Here is an 18,998-nt window from a genome sequence, read left to right as displayed (position 1 = left end):
ACATAATAAAAGAGAAGTAGTAGTACAGTGACAAGAGTATCAACAGACAAAAAACCTGGTGATGTTACCTGACCAACAGCACAATGAGCTAATACCTTTCAAGAACAAGCCCCACCAAGCGCGGTCCCATGCTGCATCAGTAGCGTGATCATTTAGATGAGGAAGGAAACACTTCCACCATTTGCAAGTCCAGGGGGAACTCTCTCATTTCTGGACTCCTCACTTTAGGGAGGACCCTGGCGAGTCAACTGTAGAATGACAAAGTATTTCTCAGATGAGATGTGGGAGACTCATCTAGAGCTGTTAAGACGGGGGAGGGCTGAGAGAACAAAGATCCTAAGAGAGCTATCATCACTCCACTGCACTCCAACCTGGGCAACAGAGCGAGACCTTGTCACAAAAAATAAATTAAAAAAAAAAAAAAAAACTTCTATATAATAATAGTCAAAACTTATTCAAATATTTATATAAGAAAATTATACATATATATTTTGGCAGGGCACGGTGGTTCACGCCTGTAACCCCAACACGGTGGGAGCCCAAGGAAGGCAGATTACGACATCACGAGATTGAGAACATCCTGTCCAACATGGTAAAACCCCATCTCTACTAAAAATACAAAAATTAGCTGGGCATGGTGGCAGGCACCTATAATCCCAGCTACTCAGGAAGCTGAGGCAGGAGAATCGCTTGAACCTGGGAGGCAGAGGTTGAGTGAGCTGAGATCTCACCATTGTACTGTAGCCTGGGCAACAGAGCGAGACTCCGTCTCAAAAAAAAAAGTATATATTTTAAAGGATATAATACTCACTTCATCCAAAATGATGGTTATTAGTTTCTCAAGTGCCCATGAAGGATTAAAGATGCTTACTTAAAGAATGTCTGCTAATCTAAACACCTTAAAAATAGGGTCTTGTTGGGCAGGCGGCTCACATATACAGTCCTGGCTCACATATACAATCCTCCCCACTCCCTTTACTTCCTGGTAAGAACAAACTCTGAGGCAAAGATTGGTTGGAAAAATGATGATCTCGTTCCTGTAGGACCCCCAGGAGGGGCAGTAGAGATTATTTTAGAAGTTCAAACTTCAAATTGTAGGTATCAAATCTGATTTTCAAGTGCATGGAAATCCATTATAATAATAAAGCTTACTATTTTTTAAAAATGAGGAACACTAAAGGAGTCTAGCCAATACAGCATTTTTCTTCTTCCTGTTATTTGCAATTCCACAGGCACTAAAATGCCCTTTTTCAAAGATGAAACACACTTCAGAGTACAAGTGAAAGCATAAAGCATATTCAAAGTGTATTTCCAGTATGCTTCACTGGTACCCTGAAATGTGACCCAAGTAAGAAAAACAGTTTTCTTGACATTATCATCTACAGTTCTAATTTATTTCTCACAGAGCTTTAGTACAGATGGTCAGTGAAAATGAGATAACCAAGATCATCTCTGATCAACTAAATCCAAAATGAAAAGCTAAGATTTTTCTCTCCTTTGGAAATGTTCTTTAGCACTTCCACCAACCTAGGAAAGAAGGTTCTTAAATATGTCTTCATCCCTCTAATCCCCACTCAGCGGTGCTTCTTTCACCTCTAAGCTGTAAACACAGTCCTGTCTACCACTGAGTAACACTTGGGACCCACAGTCTAATATTATAGTCTGGGCACAGTGGCTCATGCCTATAATCCCAGACACTTGGGATACCAGGCAGGAGGATCACTTGAGCCCAGGAGTTCGAGACCAACCTGGGCAACACAGTGAGACTGTCTCTAAAAATAAAAATTTTTTAAAAGTTAGCTGGGCGTGGTGGAGCGTACTTGTAGTCCTAGCTCCTTGGGAGACTGAAGCTGGAGGATTCCTTGAGCCCAGGAGTTCAACACTGCAATGAGCTATAATCGTGCCACTGCACTCCAGACTGGGCGACAGACCGAGACCCTGTCTCAAAATAATATTATTATAATTTGTTCACATGTCAAACAATAGACATTTTGCATCTTCTATGTACCAGGCACCATTTTGGCACAACAAGTCCTGCCCTCAAGGAATACTGTGGAGAGGGATAATTGATAAACATATAAACCTAACAATAACTCCTGATAAAAAGGTTAGAAATGGGACAGGTGCGGTGGCTCACACCTGTAGTCCCAGCACTTTGGGAAGCTGAGACGGGTAGATCATTTGAAGTCAGGAGTTCAAGACCAGCCTGGCCAACATGGTGAAACCCCATCTCTACTAAAAATACAAAAATTAGCCAAGCATGGTAGGGTGGCGCGTGCCTGTAATCCCAGCTACTCAGGAGGCGGAAGCAGGAGAATCCCTTGAACCCGAGAAGTGGAGGTTGCAGTGAGCCAAGACTCAAGCCTGGGCAACAGAGTGAGACTCCGTCTCAAAAAAAAAAAAGAAAAAGAAATGGTAATGTAGTGCCTGCGTGTATGGTGGAAGCTGTTCTGGTGTGGCCGTTCAAGAAAGCCCACTCTAGACTCAGACGTCCTTCCTCAGAGTGGCCTTTCCTGACTGTTCCATGGGAGGCCTTTGGGAAGAGCAGGGTGGCAGGGCCAGCACCAGAGCTCTCCAGACTGAAGGTGCTTCGCGTGCTCACAGGCTAAAAAGGCGACTTATCTGACTTAGTACTGGTGAGCGAATAAAGAAGAAGGAAGATTCAAGACCAGGGACAGGCCCTGCAGTGCACTGTGAGCCACAGTGAGAAATTCACATTTCACTCCTTTCAGTGGGAGGAAGTGGAAGGTGTCATGCCACTGACGACTGTAAGGCTGTGAAAGACCATTCTGGCTACTCTGTTTAAACAGCTAAAGCCACGGAACTGAATGAAATTTATGCATGGAAGGAAACAGGTTTAAAAACAAAAGAGAGCCTCCCGGTTGTAGCTCTGGGCGCTGGATGTAAAAACTTGATAGAATCTACAGTCCCAGGAGAGGATCAAGGACCGAGGGAAGGGAAGCCAGGGAAAGGAAGTTGCACTGAAGCCTGGAGAAGTGTTTCCAGTGTTATGTTGACACAAAGTCTGCACCATGAGGACAAGGCAGCATGGACAAGGGGGAGCTCCCTGGTGACCCTGAGAAAAGGCAAATGCCTTCCAAGGAGCAGAGTTCTCACAAACCAACTGGAATGCTCTGGCTCTATTACCAGGTATCTTCATCAAGACCAGTTTTAGATTTATATACTTTATATATTTTTATTTTTATTTATTTTGAGACAGAGTCTTACTCTGTCACCCAGGCTGGAGTGCGGTGGCACGATCTTGGCTCACTGTATCCTCTGCCTCCCAAGTTCAAGCGATTCTCATGCCTCAGCCTCCTGTGTCGCTGCGACTACAGGATTATGCCTGACTAATTTTTGTATTTTTAGTAAAGACAGGGTTTCACCATGTTGGCCAGGTCTCAAACCCCTGACCTCAGGTGAGCCACCTGCCTTGGCCTCCCAAAGTGCTGAGGTTACAGGTGTGAGCCACTGCACTCAGCCATATATTTTATATTTTTATGAAATACAAAATATATGTATGAGGCCAGCTTTCCCAAACCTTTGCTCATATGTGCTCAAACAATAAATGACCAACTGGAATAAATGAATAAAAGTTGCTTAAGAAATCTTCCACATATTTCAAGGTAACCTCTAACCTGGGCATTCTAAATTATTCTCCAATCACTACATTTGTTTCTAACACACTGTTGTTCCTCTCACATCCAGAGAGAGCTAATCACTCACTGCCAACACAGTAAGAGAGTAAGTAAGTTCTACAGGTAGCAGGTGATGTGACTTGCTACAAGCAAAACTGAAAATAGCTTTAAAGGAGAATGGTAACGATGGCAGGCTGACTCCGTGACTTCCAGCGTGATTCCAATTTCCTCCAACCTACGTGACTCTGCCTTCACCAAACAGCAACTAACAATACTGGATAGCAGACTTCACTGGATAAAAATAAGAATCACCACAGGCACTTATAAATGCAGATTACAAGGTCTCTCCAAGTTAGCTATGGGTTCCCAGGGCAGGCCGAGAAACTTTTTTAAAACAGCTCCCTTGATAAATCTGACAGACAGTTCATGAATCACACTTTGTGAAACAATGATGCAGAAGTTTAGAACTGAATAACAGTTCTAACCAGACCCACTGGTTCAGTTCTGGTGGATCTCTGGGGAAAAAAAACACCAGGAAAAATAATCACTGCCTACCTCAGTCCCCGCAGGACTTAGCTCCTGCAGTCACAGATTCATTTCACTAACTCTCAAGCCCCACCATGTGCCTAAATACAATTTAAACAGCTGCAAAATCTTGGTTTTAATTTTGCCATCTACTGTGTATGCTTATTTATATGCTTATATAAAGCTAGAATTTTAAAAATTACATATCTGCATGGCAGCCTGATAAAACTAATTCCTTCTCCCCTGAATATATGCATTCATACACTTAGAGAATTCTTTAAATAGTTAAGTCTCAGACAACTCACTTGGATTTCTGCAACTCGAATGTTTAGAAGAAAGTGGAGAAACTGATGTCAAAAGACCTATTTGGACAACAGAACTTGCCCTGTATGTGTTTTTGAATGAGTATAAATAAATCCTCATTTATCATTTTCTGCTGAGTTAACACCTATATAAGGCTGGAAATTGCATTTCCAACGGGGTTCCCATTCACTATTGCATAAGAGCAGCTTCCTGATTGTTTAGGAAACCTTTTCGCATTTGCTCTAACACTTACCCTAGGGCTGGGTAAAGAGTTTTAAGAAAAACGGAAGTAAGACAGGTGATCACTTTTCAGTGAAAGAACAGGTTATCCACAGTAGAGAAAACAGAGGTTGAGAGGGAAGGGCACTCATGATACAAAATTGTTTGAAAAAAGAAATGAAATCAAGAAATAAAAATAGAATTACATTTTCTACTTGGCAATACACAAACAACACTAAGTGCACTTCATAAATTTTACTACTGTTGCTCTAAGTAATATTACCATAAATCACATTAGCAGTGTCCTTGGCACTTTTTAAAAGCAGAAAGGAGGGAGTGTGTCTGTAAGTTTAAACAGCTCTGTTATCTCTGAAGAGCGTGAAGGAGAAATGACTGACAGCTATTCCTGGGTTTAAAAACCCGGTTTAGCCCCCACCCGCGAGGCTGCGCCTCCACCTCCAGCCAATTTGGCGCAACACAGAGCACCGGTTTATCAGAAAAACGTTCACGGCTGCTTTCTCGGTGCTTTTTACCTGGTGTGCGAGCGGAGATGGCCGCTTGCCCCTCTTCTCATCGCGGACAGGAAAAAGAGACTTGAGGAGCTTTGGCATCTGCGGCACGAAGGACTTGACAGGATTCAAGTAGGATGCTGCGAGGTTACTGAGTCCTGCCCATATTACAGGGGAAAAAGATAAAACATACACAATTACATAGACATCTTTTCCTGTACATTTGCCAGACATCACTTGTCAGCAAATCTAACAAAAACCAAAGGTATCCTTAAAAAATATTAGGAAAACACAGTATTATTGTAGTTTCCGTAATTTCCCTCAAACATAGTAATGTCCCTTCTTCAATTAAATAGCAGTAACTGGGGTGCTGCCAAAATGCTCCAGTGCCAAAATGCTCAGTGTTCCTATCAGCATCAGAACAGCAATTCACCTCTATCCTGTCAATAATTGGCACAAGCATTCACTTCTGCCCTAGAATAAAATGGTATTGATTTTTAAGTCACACTGCCAATGACACAAATGTATAGCTCTCTGTCTAGACTTTAAGCTCTTTGAAGTCAGGGACTATGTCTTATTCAATCTAATTTTTCATAACTATTTACTGAAGGGCGATGATGAAACTGACCTTTTGGGAAAAGGGTAAATGGTAGTGGTTTGAGTTATTTATTACAAGTCAGGGAGAGATGCCCTGAACAACTTACGTTCTTATCTGCTGTTAATTTCCAAAGGCTGGGATCAGAGGTATAAATAGGTCATACTTATGATATACTAAGATTTCTTCCCCCTATTAATTTATAGTAAAATCTAATCCCAAGTCATAAGTGATGAAAAGCTGTATTCACATAACATTTAGAAATGAACAAGCAAGTCATCTTAAGGAATACATTTGCCTTAACAGATGCACACAACTCCCCACAGATCTCTACTCCACACTAACCCTGAAAGGATTCCAAATTTACTGGCAATTCAGTTGGTAAATGGATGGATACAGCTGTAAGGTTTCTACATTTTACATAAAATTTTACATAAAATTTACAGTAGAATATTAAGTGTAAGCATACTGCAAAAAGTTAAGGATGTACACTGTAATCATGAGGGCGACCACTGAAAAATAAAGCAAAGAACGGCTACACCGTGCCAAGAGACAGATACGTCATACCTCAGTTTAGAAAAGTCCAATTATTTACAGCAAGACAAAAACAAGGATGAGAAAAATAAAAGAGGGGAGACAGAAAATAAGTTTAAGATGAATAAAGATCCAAAAAGATACAATTATTTCAAAGATGAGGAAAAAAATTACAATCTAGAGTTCTTTATCAAATTAACATTCTAGAGTACTGATAATCCCTCATTAAGTAAAAATCTAGCCAGTAATGAATCAAAGGCCACACATATCACTAAATGAGACCATCAGACATTATGTGTCTCCAACCTCCTCACCACACATCCACACCCAACCACCCTACCACACGCATCCTTCTCAAATCAGCTGAACTGAATCAAGAATCTAGCCCTAACTACCAGTTCACAGGCAACACAGGGGACAGAACTGCGTTTCAACAGTCTCACGGGAACGCAACAGGAAAAAATAAGAATGCACAGAGTCTGCTGTGCAAGAACCTGGCCTACTGCACTAGTCTACCATACAAGAACCTAGTTTCTTCAACAAACACAATGCATGGTCGTGAAGTATTTCTCACCAGTAAAAAATAAATGACTAATGCAAGCAACAATCTGAAAGAATTTAACATATATGGGAAGCGAAAGAGACAGACACAAAAAGGGCATACATCGTATTGGCTCCGTTTATGAAACGGCAGAAGTAATCTAGAGAAGTAGTCACTGGAACACTGGCTGCCCACAGGGAGTGGGAATTAACTGGAGTCATGTCAATGTCCTACATTTTCACTGGGGTATGAATCACATGGGTATATACAAATACATTTCGTAAAACTTATTAAATATGACCCACAGTCAACAAAGGAGTCAATAAAAATAGACCATGAGATGTCTAGACACTGGATTTAATAGAAAATGACTTTAAGGCAGCTTTCTTAACCAAGTCCAGTGATGCAAAGGAGAATACAGTCTTGACAAGTGCACAGACCGGGAATATCAGCAGAGAAATTAAAACCAGAAAAGCAGCAGCAAATGGAAATTCTAGAACTGAAAAAAAAAAAAAAATGACTGAAATGAAAAAAATTCCCTGGATGTGCTGAACAGAGCACTGGAAATCACAGGAAAAAAATTATCCAACTAGAAAAAATAAAATTAAAAGATTAAAAAAAAAAAAGAATAGAGCCTCTGTGACCTGCAGGACAATATTAAACAATCTAACCTGTGAGTAATTAGATTCTCAGAAGGAGCAGAAAGAGACAAAAGGATTGGGATAAAAGTTTTAATGAATAATGTCTAAACATTTCTCATAATTGCTGAAAAACATCAACTGACAGATCCAATAACTTGATAAGCAAGTTAAATACTAAGAAAACAATACCTAAGCAAATCATAGTACAATTGCCACAGATAAAGAGAAACTTCTGAAAGCAGGCAAACTAAACAAAGATAACACACTGAGTGGGAAGTGACAGATGATGGCTGAATTCTCAGCAGAAAAGAAGGGGCTGGAGATGAGGAGATGTCTTTGAAGTGCTGGAAAAAAAACCCTCCAACTCAAGAGTTCTCTATCCAGTGAAAATATTCTTCACAACAAAACAAAACAGTGAAATAAAGCTACTTTCAAAAAAGGAGAGCATTTTTCTCCAGTAGGACTGTACTCTAAGAAATACTAGGCTGGGTGCAGTGGCTCACACCTGTAATCCCAGCACTTTGGGAGGCCGAGGCGGGTAGATCACCTGAGGTCAGGAGTTGGAGACCAGCCTGACCAACATGAAGAAACCCTGTCTCTACTAAAAATACAAAAATGAGCCCGGCGTGGTGGCGGGCACCTGTAATCCCAGCAACTCGGGAGGCTGAGACAGGAGAATCGCTTGAACCCAGGAGGCAGAGGTTGCGGTGAGCTGAGATTGGGCCACTGCACTCCAGCCTGGGCAACAAGTAAAACTCCGTCTCCCCCCCAAAAAAAACAACTACTTCTTCAGGCTAGAAAGAAATAAAATCAGATTAAAATAAAATCCAGGAAGGACTGGATACAGCCAGAAATAATCTGAAAAATAAATAAATAAATAAGAGATTATCCATTTTTTCTGTATTCTCTGAAAAGACAAGTAGCTTTTTTTTTTTTTTAAGACAGAGTCTCACTCTGTCACCCAGGCTGGAGTGCAGTGGCATGATCTTGGCTCACTGCAACCTCTGCCCACCTCCCAAGTTCAAGCGATTCTCCTGCCTCAGCCTACTGGGACTGCAGGTACCAGTCACCACGCCTGGCTAATTTTTGTGTTTTTAGCAGAGAGAGGGGTTTCACAATGTTGACCAGGCTGGTCTTGAACTCCTGACCTCAGGTGATCCACCTGCCGTGGCCTTCCAAAGTGGTGGGATTACAGGTATAAGCCACTGCGCCCAGCCTAAGCTTTTTTTTTTTTTTTTTTTTTTTTTTTGAGAAAGGATCTCACTCTGTCGCCTAGGCATGAGTACAGTGATGCAGTTGTGACTCACTGCAGCCTCAACCTCCCAGGTTCAGGTAATTCTCCCACTTCTGCCTCCTGAGTAGTGGGACTACAAGTGTGTACCACCACACTTGGCAGATTTTTGTATTTTTTTGTGGTGACAGGGTTTTGCCTTGTTGCCCAGGCTGGTCTCAACTAACCCACACCTTGGCTTCCCAAAGTGCTAGGGTTACAGGTGAGAGCTACTGCACCCGGTCTACAAGTGGCTATTTTAAAGCAAAAAGAATAATGTCATAGAGTGAGGTTTGTAACACCTATATATGTAAAAGATGAAACAACAGTACAAAATAAGGGGCCTAGAGGAACAGGTCAATGACTTACACTGTTGCCTGGTTCTTGCATTGTGAGGTGAGGGATGACATCATATGAACTCTAAGCAGATTTGGTAAGTTAAGGATGCCAAGTAGGGTTTCTGAGCAAAGAATTTAGCAAACAAATACAGGTGTCCAAAAAAGCAAAAAGAGGAAATAAATGAGATACGAATTGTTTTTTATTAACCCAAAAGAAGGTAAATAAGGAGTTACAGTGAAACAAAAAACAAAATGGCCAAGTAGAAAACCAATAATAACATGGCGGACCAGAATGGGAGGCACTGGAAGGGGTGAAGCATGCCAATTAAAGGGCAGGAACTATGAGATGAGGTTCAGAGGGAAATAACTGGACCCAAACAGATGTTGTCTAGAAGGCAATCACTTTTAATTTAATGACAAATACAGGCTACAATTTTAAAAGCTGAGAAAAAGATACATCGTGCAAACAGTGAATAAATTTGATGCAGTTATATATAAATGATAGGTAAGAGAGATTTCAAGATAAGCATATTCCCAGAGATAAAAGGGACATTTCATAATAGAAAGGTCACTCCATCAGGAAGATATAACAATCTTAAATGTGTGTGTACCTAATTATCAGAGTTTCTAAATGAATGAGGCAAAAACTGTTATAAAGGGAAATACAGATAATTTTCACAATCATATTTGGATATTTAAGGCCCTCTCAAGAATTGATAGAATAGGCCTCCACCAAATCAGCAAAGATCCAGAGGATTTGAACAAGGCGATAAACCACAGTGACCTAATTAGATATACATAGAACACCATGTCCCCAAACACAACAGTGCACATAGAATATTAACCAAGATAGAACACAATCTGGAATACAGATTACCCCCAAATATAAAAAAGAATTAATGCTAGTTGATAAGTCATGGATCAAAGCAGCAATCAGAGGGAAATTTTAAAACACTCTGAATAGAATGAAAATGAAAGCACAACATAACATGTAAAATGCAGAAAAGTTTAAAAATACAATTGCAATACAAAAATTAACAAAGCCAAAAACTGGTTCTGAGATTAATATATCTGATAAACTGGTCAGAAAAGTATTCAAAACAGAAAATAAAAATTATCAGTATCAGAATAAAAAGAAGGAACATCACAAGAGATCCTGTAAGTATTTAAACAATAAGGTAAAGTAGCCAGGCACGGTGGCTCATGCCTGTAGTCCCAGCACTTTGGGAGGCCAAGGCGGGTGAATCACAAGGTCAGGAGACGGAGACCATCCTGGCTAACATGGTGAAACTCCCATCTCTACTAAAAATACAAAAAGTTAGCTGGGCATGGTGGCACATGCCTGCAGTCCCAGCTACTCAAGAGGTTGAAGCAGGAGAATCACTTGAACCCAGGAGGCGAAGGTTGCAGTGAGCCGAGATCATGCCACTGCACTCCAGCCTGGATGACAGAGTGAGACTCCGTCTCAAAAAAAAAAAAAAAAAAAAAAAAGTAAAGTGATGTTTATGAAAATAAACTTAATAATCTAGATAAACTAAGAAACTCCTTGAAAAAAATATAACCTATGATAGGTGACTCAAAAGGAGACACAAAGATCTAGATATTCCCATACTAAAGAAACTTGCCGGGCATGGTGGTTCACGCCTGTAATCCCAGCACTTTGGGAGGCTGAGGCAGACAGATCACCTGAGATCAGGAGTTTGAGACCAGCCTGGCCAACATGGTGAAACCTCATCTCTACTAAAAATACAAAAATTAGCCAGGCATGGTGGTGGGTGCCTGTAATCCCAGCTACTCGAGGGTCTGAGGCAGGAGAATCGCTTGAACCTGGGAAGGAAGGCTGCAGTGAGCCGAGATCGCATCACTGCACTCCAGCCTGGTTGACAGAGCAAGACTCCATCTCAAAAAAAAGAAACTCAAGTCATAATTTAAAATCTCTCCACAAAGAGGATTCCAGGCCTGGATCATGTAACTAAGGAATTCCATGAAACATTTAAGGAAGAGGTAATACCAATCTTACATAAACTCTCCCAGAAAAAAAATGAGGAGAAACATTTCCCAAGTCATTTTATGAAGCCAATGCAATCATAACAAAACCTAACAAAGACATGAAGATGAGAAGATACAACATTACAGATGTTTACTATAGAGCACATACACAAAAGTCCTTAACATAGAGGAGCAAAGAGAGTCCAGCAATGTACAGGCTAACACATCATGATCAGGCGGTATATATTAGGGCAATGCAAGATCAATCCAACATTCCAGAGCCAATGGAACTCAACCAGTTAAGAGGAGAAATGAAGCAATTCGATGGACATTATCTAGTAGGACAGTGGCTGCCTGGCAGGAAATCCTAATTTAAACTTTCTGAAAGATGCTCAGATTTCTGACAGTAATTGACAAGTGAAAAGTTAACTTACCTGGATCTGGAGAATGATTATTTTGGGGAGAAACAGAGAGCGCGGGAGCAGGGGCTATTCCTCTGGAAACTGTGGTTTGGGATACATCCTGCTGACTTTCCCACCGGCCCTAGTAAAGACAAAATTGGCAATTGTGTTTCAAGTTATTCAACTAACCAAAAAAAAAAAAATTACAGATACTCAAGAAAAAAACTTACATATTACTAAAGCTCCTTTGAATATAAGCTTGATTACATAAGCACTTTTTTTTGTTTTTTCTGTTTTAAGAGGCAGGTTTCTCTCTGTCGCCCAGGCTGGAGTGCATGGGTGTGCCATCATAGTGCATGTAACCTCCAACGCTCAGACTCAAGCAATCCTCCCGCCTCAGTCTCCAGAGTAGTGGGGACTACCGGTACATGCCACCACAGGAGGCTAATCTTTTTATTACTTTTGTAGAGACGGGATGTCACTATGTTGCCCATACTAGTCTCAAACTCCCAGCTTCAAGCAATCCTCCTGCCTTGGTCTCCCAAAGTGCTGTGATTACAGGTGTGAGCCACCATGCCTGACCAGCACTTTTCTCCTTGTCATCCTGCTTACTTTATTAATTTCCCCAACAACAACAATAATGCCCCCCACACACACATTTGGACAGCCCCTCCATACTGCAGTTTACAGTCTCCCCTTAAGCTCTGTCTTAACATGTTTTCTACTCTGTGCATCCTGTTGCCTCCCACAGAATACAGACATATTCCTTCCGCAATTCTCCCTTTGGTTCTGCTTTGAGACCACTTCTGCTCTTTTGCCTCAAGATACCCTTTTTCACTCAGTTCTCCACAGAAACCCACGAACAACTCTGTAGTCAGAGGGTGTCTCTTCTCTCTACTCCCAGACTGTGTTTCCACTCACTCACATATAGTGCATAACAGTAAATATTACCAAACCTCTCATTTTAAATAGATATTAAAGATATATTACAGTCAAACCCAAGTCAAATAATTACAAATTCTCAATGATGGAAGTCTCTGAATTATCAAATTTTATTGTACTCTCAACTTATTTGTAAATACTCATTAAAGACATTTCATCAGCTGATGGATTAAAAGACCATTCCAGGCTGGGCGTGGTGGCTCAGGCCTACAATCCCAGCACTTTGGGAGGCCAAGGCAGGCAGATTACGAGGTCAGGAGATCGAGACCATCCTGGCTAACACAGTGAAACCCTGTCTCTACTAAAAATACAAAAAATTAGCTGGGCGTGGTGGCGGGTGCCTGTAGTCCCAGCTACTCGGGAGGCTGAGGCAGGAGAATGGCGTGAACCTGGGAGGCAGAGCTTGTAGTGAGCGGAGATCGCGCCCCTGCACTCCAGCCTGGGCGATAGGGCGAGACTCCGTCTCAAAAAAAAAAAACCAAAAACAAAAACAAACCATTCGAAAATTCATGTTGAGCCATAAAAACAGTGATACCATCAAAGCACTTTTAACTTCAGCCCTATCTAGGGAAGAACTAAACCCCAAACGTTGCTTGCTTGTACTAAAACTGGTAAGAGATGAGACCAAATCTTCTAAATGCTTTAAGTTCCCTTTGATCCCCTGATAATCACTGACTTCTTTACCACTGGAGTTTAATAAACACGTGAATATGAGTTTGAGCTAGTGCTGCACAGATGAATAACCCTAACGATTAACTCAAGGTTGTTTGTTTGTTTGTTTGAGACTGAGTTTCGCTCTTGTCGCCCAGGCTGGAGTGCAGCGGCGAGATCTCTGCTCACGGCAACCTCCGCCTCCCGGGTTCAAGCGATTCTCCGGCCTCAGCCTCCTGAGTAGTTGGGATTACAGGCATGCGCCACCATGCCCGGCTAATTTTGTATTTTTAGTAGAGATGGGGGGGTTTCTCCATGTTGGTCAGGCTGGTCCTGACCTCAGGTGATCCGCCCACCTCGGCCTCCCAAAGTGCTGAGATTACAGGCGTGAGCCACCGGGCCTGGCAAGTTTTCTTTACTAATTGCCCTGAACAGCGGGATGGGGACAGTGAGTTCTCCGCTGCTCTTGAAGATGGATTGTGGAGGAAGGGCCTCTTAGGTTTCAGAAATGTATTGGAAACTCATCTGCTTTTAGTAGCAACCTAAGTACTGATCATAAAAATCAATAAGCCCTAAGTGATCTGGATCCTGTGTACCTCAGAGAATGCCACGTTTCCCTAGGAACTCTCTCAGCACTTGGTATCATTTTTTAAATTGGTGTGATGGTCAGGATTGATTAGGAAGCAAGGAGAACAAGAGAGACAGGAACATGTGATCAGTGAGACTGCGAGCTCTGAGATACTTGACCAGAGGTACGCTGGCATCCCCATGAATCACACGCTGATTTACATACTTGAATGTTTTGTTAATTTCTGCATTTACATTTCATGATCTGTCTGGGAAGCTGTGGCCTTGTGTACCCCGGGATATCACCATTAGGTGACTGAACAGAGGTCAGCCCTCCGTGGAGTTTCTCAGAGGAAGAAAAGCCACCTGCTTTGTGTACAGTGGTGAGCTCACACATGGCTGTTCTGAAGACAGCTTACTTAATTCGAGAGCATTTATTTTCATATTTTAGATTTTCTTTGTTTGGCAGCTGATATGGCTGCAGTCTGTCCCCACGGAAAACTAAGCCGGTGATCTGGAGTCAGTACCTGGGCTGCTTGACGTAGAATTGGGCCAACAACAAATCATGGAGGTGCCACCTCTTCCCCAAGGCACACCCAGGCCCCGACGGCTTCAGGGGCAGTTCTTCCCAGCAGGCACCACCCAATCAGAACAGAGCAGTAACTCCATCTCATTTACTCAAATACTGCAAGTGACAACATGAAAGGGACACAATGTGTAGATCCTAACAGCCCTGCGGAGCATGACAAACGGAGACACAGCTCACTCTGCCCTCTACCTGAATAGTCATCTTAACCTTGAGGAACCTTACATGCTCCCCCCCCACCCACCTATTCTGATCCCACTGTTCTGAGACAGGGACCTCAAATCGCGCTGCGATGGAACAGGCTCTGCTTCAGAGGGAGCAACGAATGCGGATGCTAAACTGGATACCACGCGCTTCCCTCCTCCAGCTGATGCCTACGGATCTCTGCGGAAACGCTCCACTGGAATTACTTACTCGATTTTTCTCCTGCACTACACCTCCATCCTCTTGACAGAGGTGAAACCTGTAGTTCAGGGTCCGGCTACACACACTGTTCCCCAAGGACAACGCAATGACTATCTTCCCAATACATTGTATATGCTTGGCTGTCCTAGAGTTATCCTCCCTTTACTGAAATGTTGGGGCAGATAAAAAAAAAAAAAAAGAAAGAAAAATGAAGCAACCCAGTTCAATGTACCTCACAGGGAGACGAACCCAGGAACATGGACTAAAAAGGACTTCGCAGGACACTGGAACTTCTGGCTCTCTCAATAGCTCAGATCTAAAACTGAAAGAGTATGATATCCCTGTTTTACTTCTCCTCCAGTGATCTACACCCCTCCACCTGAAATCGAAAAAGATACATCTCTGATCTGTCTCCAACATCCTGCATGTCCACCCCACTTCAGAATCAGCCATGATACAGTTACACAAGAGGGAAGCTGGCTTCATTTTGGATCCTTACCCAGCTTTACTGCCATTAGGGCACATTTGTCCTCGCAGGCAGACTCAAAGAGATAAAATCCTAGTCGATACTGAAGTCACTGGTAGCCAGCACCATGCTCAGGGGCAAAGCTGACGAGTAAGAACACAGGAGGCACCGGGAGAGGGCCTGACTTGGTCCCCAGGCACCCCTGCAGTTTCCCCACTCCTGCTCCTCTGCCAGATACAAATTATTTGGGTTTTCTGGGAATGAGTCTGGTTTTGATCAGCAAAGTGACAAAAAGGTAAATAACGAGAAGTGTCAGTGACATTTCGGGTCCAAAGGCAGCTTCCACTGCAGCTGGAAGAGGAAGTGACTCATGCTTGGCAGCTCCTCCCAGGGCTGCATGAAACCATCACTGCTTTCAGGAAGGCGATGGAGCCAACACAAAATTCAATTCTGCTAACTGGATATTTGTTCACGCTATTGACTAATCTTAATTTCCTCAAAAACTCCAATCAAAAGATGACAAACATACAACCTTACCGACTTATTAAAAATAAAATTTCTCCTAAAATAACTTTGGAAATAAAAATGGTTTTGTCAAAAACATTTGTCGCACTGCAGAAGACCTCAATGCATAGCTGACCCCGGGGTGGAAAGACCAGCGACACGCCGAAATTCACCCTGCACCTCAACTTCAGCCAGTCTTGGCAGACACTCATAAAAAGCCTGCTAAGGTTTCATTATACCTACAGGAAATATCTGTACAATAATGACGAAACACCCGATAGCAATAAATAGCAACACTACTTCAATCAGGGATCGTATTTTATATTTTTAATTGAAAGACTTATCCCAAGAGTGATTTATTTTAGGCCCTATGGTGAATTTCGCATTTGGAATAGTTAACCAAACTATTTTTTTAAAATTAATTAGTTCATCAACTCAATCTTGGTGAAGTTCAGCAAAACAATTCCACTTTTCACATGTAGGGGCATCGACAAATAGAGGAATGGAAAGCAGGCTGGCCTTATTCCAAGTATTATTAGGCCAAACTGTGAGTTTGTCTTTAGAACCTAACCACTTCCCTCTCACCTCCCACACCCCTAATCCTATCACACAGAGGGGCATCTGCCTCCCTGCCCACTTCACAATGTCTCTCATGTACCCAACTGAGAAATCTTTGCTATGATATTAACTGAAAACTAAGAGACCCTCACCAGAACCTCCCGGTGGCCTCTCTCTGCTTCTAACATTATTCCAACTAACCTGACCTGACTGCTCCCGTGTGATGTGATACAGAACACACAGCACGACAGACCCTACCATCTACAGTTCTGATTTGTAATCAGCATCAGAGAGATGAACGTATGGATTAATGGAAGGGATCCCAAAAATGTCTGCAAAGCAGACATAACTAATGTCATTATAATTGTCAATGATTTCAAAATGTATTTTCTAGCATTCTCAGCATCATCAAGTCCAGCTTAAAATTACATTTCTGACTCAACTCTCCTGTACATTCAATATTTTCATGCAAAGAAACCAAGATGGTCCCACTGGGCACAATTCTGGTGTGAAAAGGTCACCCAGAGCACCTTCACCATGGTTTGCTCCACTCACCCTCACCCAAGTTTCCAGGTTTCCAAATGTTTATTATTTATTTTAATATGAATTAACTCCAACTCCTCACATTCCAAGACCTTCTAAATCCAGTAGGATGCCTTAATTCCCGGTCTTTTTTGACAGATAAATACTTTTATAAACAGCCTTGGACCCAGGTAACAGGGAACATTTGCAAGGCATCACTTGTACTGGTTGTACCGACAGACAGACATACTGCCATAGGTATTTTTACAAAAGGGTGAGGGTTAGCGGATCACGAGGTCAGGAGATCAAGACCATCCCGGCTAACACGGATGGAAACCCCATCTCCACCAAAAAATACAAAAAATTAGCCAGGTGTGGTGGCAGGCTAATAGTCCCAGCTACTCGGGAGGCTGAAGCAGGAGAATGGCATGAACCCAGCAGGTGGAACTTGCAGTGAGCTGAGATCAAGCCACTGCACTCCAGCCTGGGTGACAGAGCGAGACTCTGTCTCAAAAAAAAAAGGGGGAGGGGGTTGAGGGTTAGTACAGTGTAGAATGTAGTCATCTTCTAAAAACTACAGTTAAAAATGCAGTCATAAGTTGGAGGTAAAAGCAAGCATGGTAAGTTTTAGAGAGTAGGATAGTGCTTGTATTCCACTCAGGAGGAAAGCCTAATGAATTAGTTATCTCTCCCTGGAGCTCTGAAAACTGAGGAATGCAGAAGTCCCCAAAAGAAAAAACAAACAAAAAAACCATGAGTCTGAGATTTCCAATACAACAATGTTTTCAGTATCTCTCCTTTGGGATTTTGTATGCAGGCTGTTAAGGAAAAAGCAACTGGAGACCTCCTCAAAACACTAACTACAGAAGAACAAAAACTTCCAACAAGTTAAAATGTTGGAAAATAAGAGTTTAAGATCATCTCTTCATGTGGTCCAAAAGCCAAATAATATAAAAAGGTACACAGTGAGATGTCTCCTCCTACCTCTACCCTGACTTGCTGACCCACTGCATCCTCCCACCCCCATCCTCAGGCAGGTAAAGGAACGATGAATCCTTACAGCTTCTCATTTACATGCAGGCAAATCTATAAGCAACCCTCCCATTACAGACAGCAGTATATTGTTCTGCACTTCGTTTTTAATCGCTATATCCTGGCAATCTTTTCATATACTTGAAAGGGTTCCTGGTCATTTTTACAGCTGCATAGTGTCCATTGTGTGTGTGTGTAACAATGTTGCCACCAATGCCCTTGTACATATTACCTGTGTAAGCATTGCCGCGTTAAGGAGTTGTAGGATCCTGAGCATTCTGTGTGTTTAAACACTACCCCCTCCTGAGAAGTGTTGCTACAGGTGGCCCATAGCACTTTGATTTTAAGGCAATGCCGCACAATATTTAAATATGTTTTTCCTTGTTTCATTTAAAAGGCCACAGGGAGAGTCTCTTGTTCCCTGCTGCTATGGGGGTAGAGGGGTGTTTCTTAAGAAAATACAGTTTAAAACATTTTTATTTTCCCTAATAATATTTCAGGATGCTCTATTTTAGGGAAGACCACTGTGAGTCCCTTCCACTGAAAATAGGGAAGCTGTTCTGCATTCCTTACAAGGGGATCTGGAACCAAAGCCCCTTGGGCTAGTCTTTTTCTCCTCTATCACCTGAACTTGCTCATCTGTTAAGGTCGATCCATACAACTCTGTTAAAGAACATTTCTGCTTCACTTCACCCTAGTGGAGAAACAACAATTCTCCAATTCTGACATGCGGACATTCACCTAACTGGCTGAGCTGACACGTGGTGAGCCCCATGGTGCTGAGGCCCTGGTATCCATGGCAACCTTCCAGGCTTGTGGGTGCCAAAAGCTTCCACGGCTGAACTGGAAGCAAAGCTAGGACTGGCAGGCTGGCATCTCTGTCTCTCCTGACGTACTTCACCATTTCTCAGAGGATGAGACTGCCACGGTTGGGGACAGCCAGAGAGGACAAAATCTGAGGAGGACCGCGAACCACTGCCATCCTTGAACAAAGGCGCACGACCTTGTGAGTGAGCACTATGACCAGGGCTTGAGATGTACATGAAACAGTGCAGAGAGATGCATCCTTATGCCTGTGCTGGCACTGCCACAGGAGGGGCAGCCGAGCAGCCGGAACCCAGGCTTTCCTCATCTTCGCTAAGTTACCCAGAGACCCCAAGGAACCAAGAACCGGAAGTAGGAAGGTCCAGAAGCATTAACACAACTGTGTAACATTACAGTTACTTGCCTAATACGATTTGTCCTGCTAACCCTCAGCCCTC

The 18,998-nt window shown here is 42.5% G+C and overlaps 1 protein-coding gene across 4 annotated transcripts in view; it reads right to left on the bottom strand.

Moving 5' to 3' along the window:
* Positions 1-18,998, bottom strand: part of KIF13B (kinesin family member 13B) — a 198,629-nt gene that overhangs the window by 20,325 nt on the left and 159,306 nt on the right. For 3 of the 4 annotated variants that reach the window (XM_010370897.2, XM_010370896.2, XM_030937676.1), the window contains exons 36-37: positions 11,537-11,645; positions 5,219-5,352 (exon numbers count right to left, since the gene is read on the bottom strand). In XM_010370897.2, coding sequence (XP_010369199.2) covers positions 5,219-5,352; positions 11,537-11,645 — 243 coding nt within the window. Of the gene's footprint in view, positions 1-90; positions 249-5,218; positions 5,353-11,536; positions 11,646-18,998 lie in introns of those variants that run through there. The other variant, XM_030937677.1, reaches the window with a different exon arrangement.

Source organism: Rhinopithecus roxellana, chromosome 9 (genome assembly GCF_007565055.1).
Source record: "Rhinopithecus roxellana isolate Shanxi Qingling chromosome 9, ASM756505v1, whole genome shotgun sequence".
NCBI lineage: Eukaryota > Metazoa > Chordata > Mammalia > Primates > Cercopithecidae > Rhinopithecus > Rhinopithecus roxellana.
This window is presented reverse-complemented; position numbering and strand designations above follow the sequence as displayed.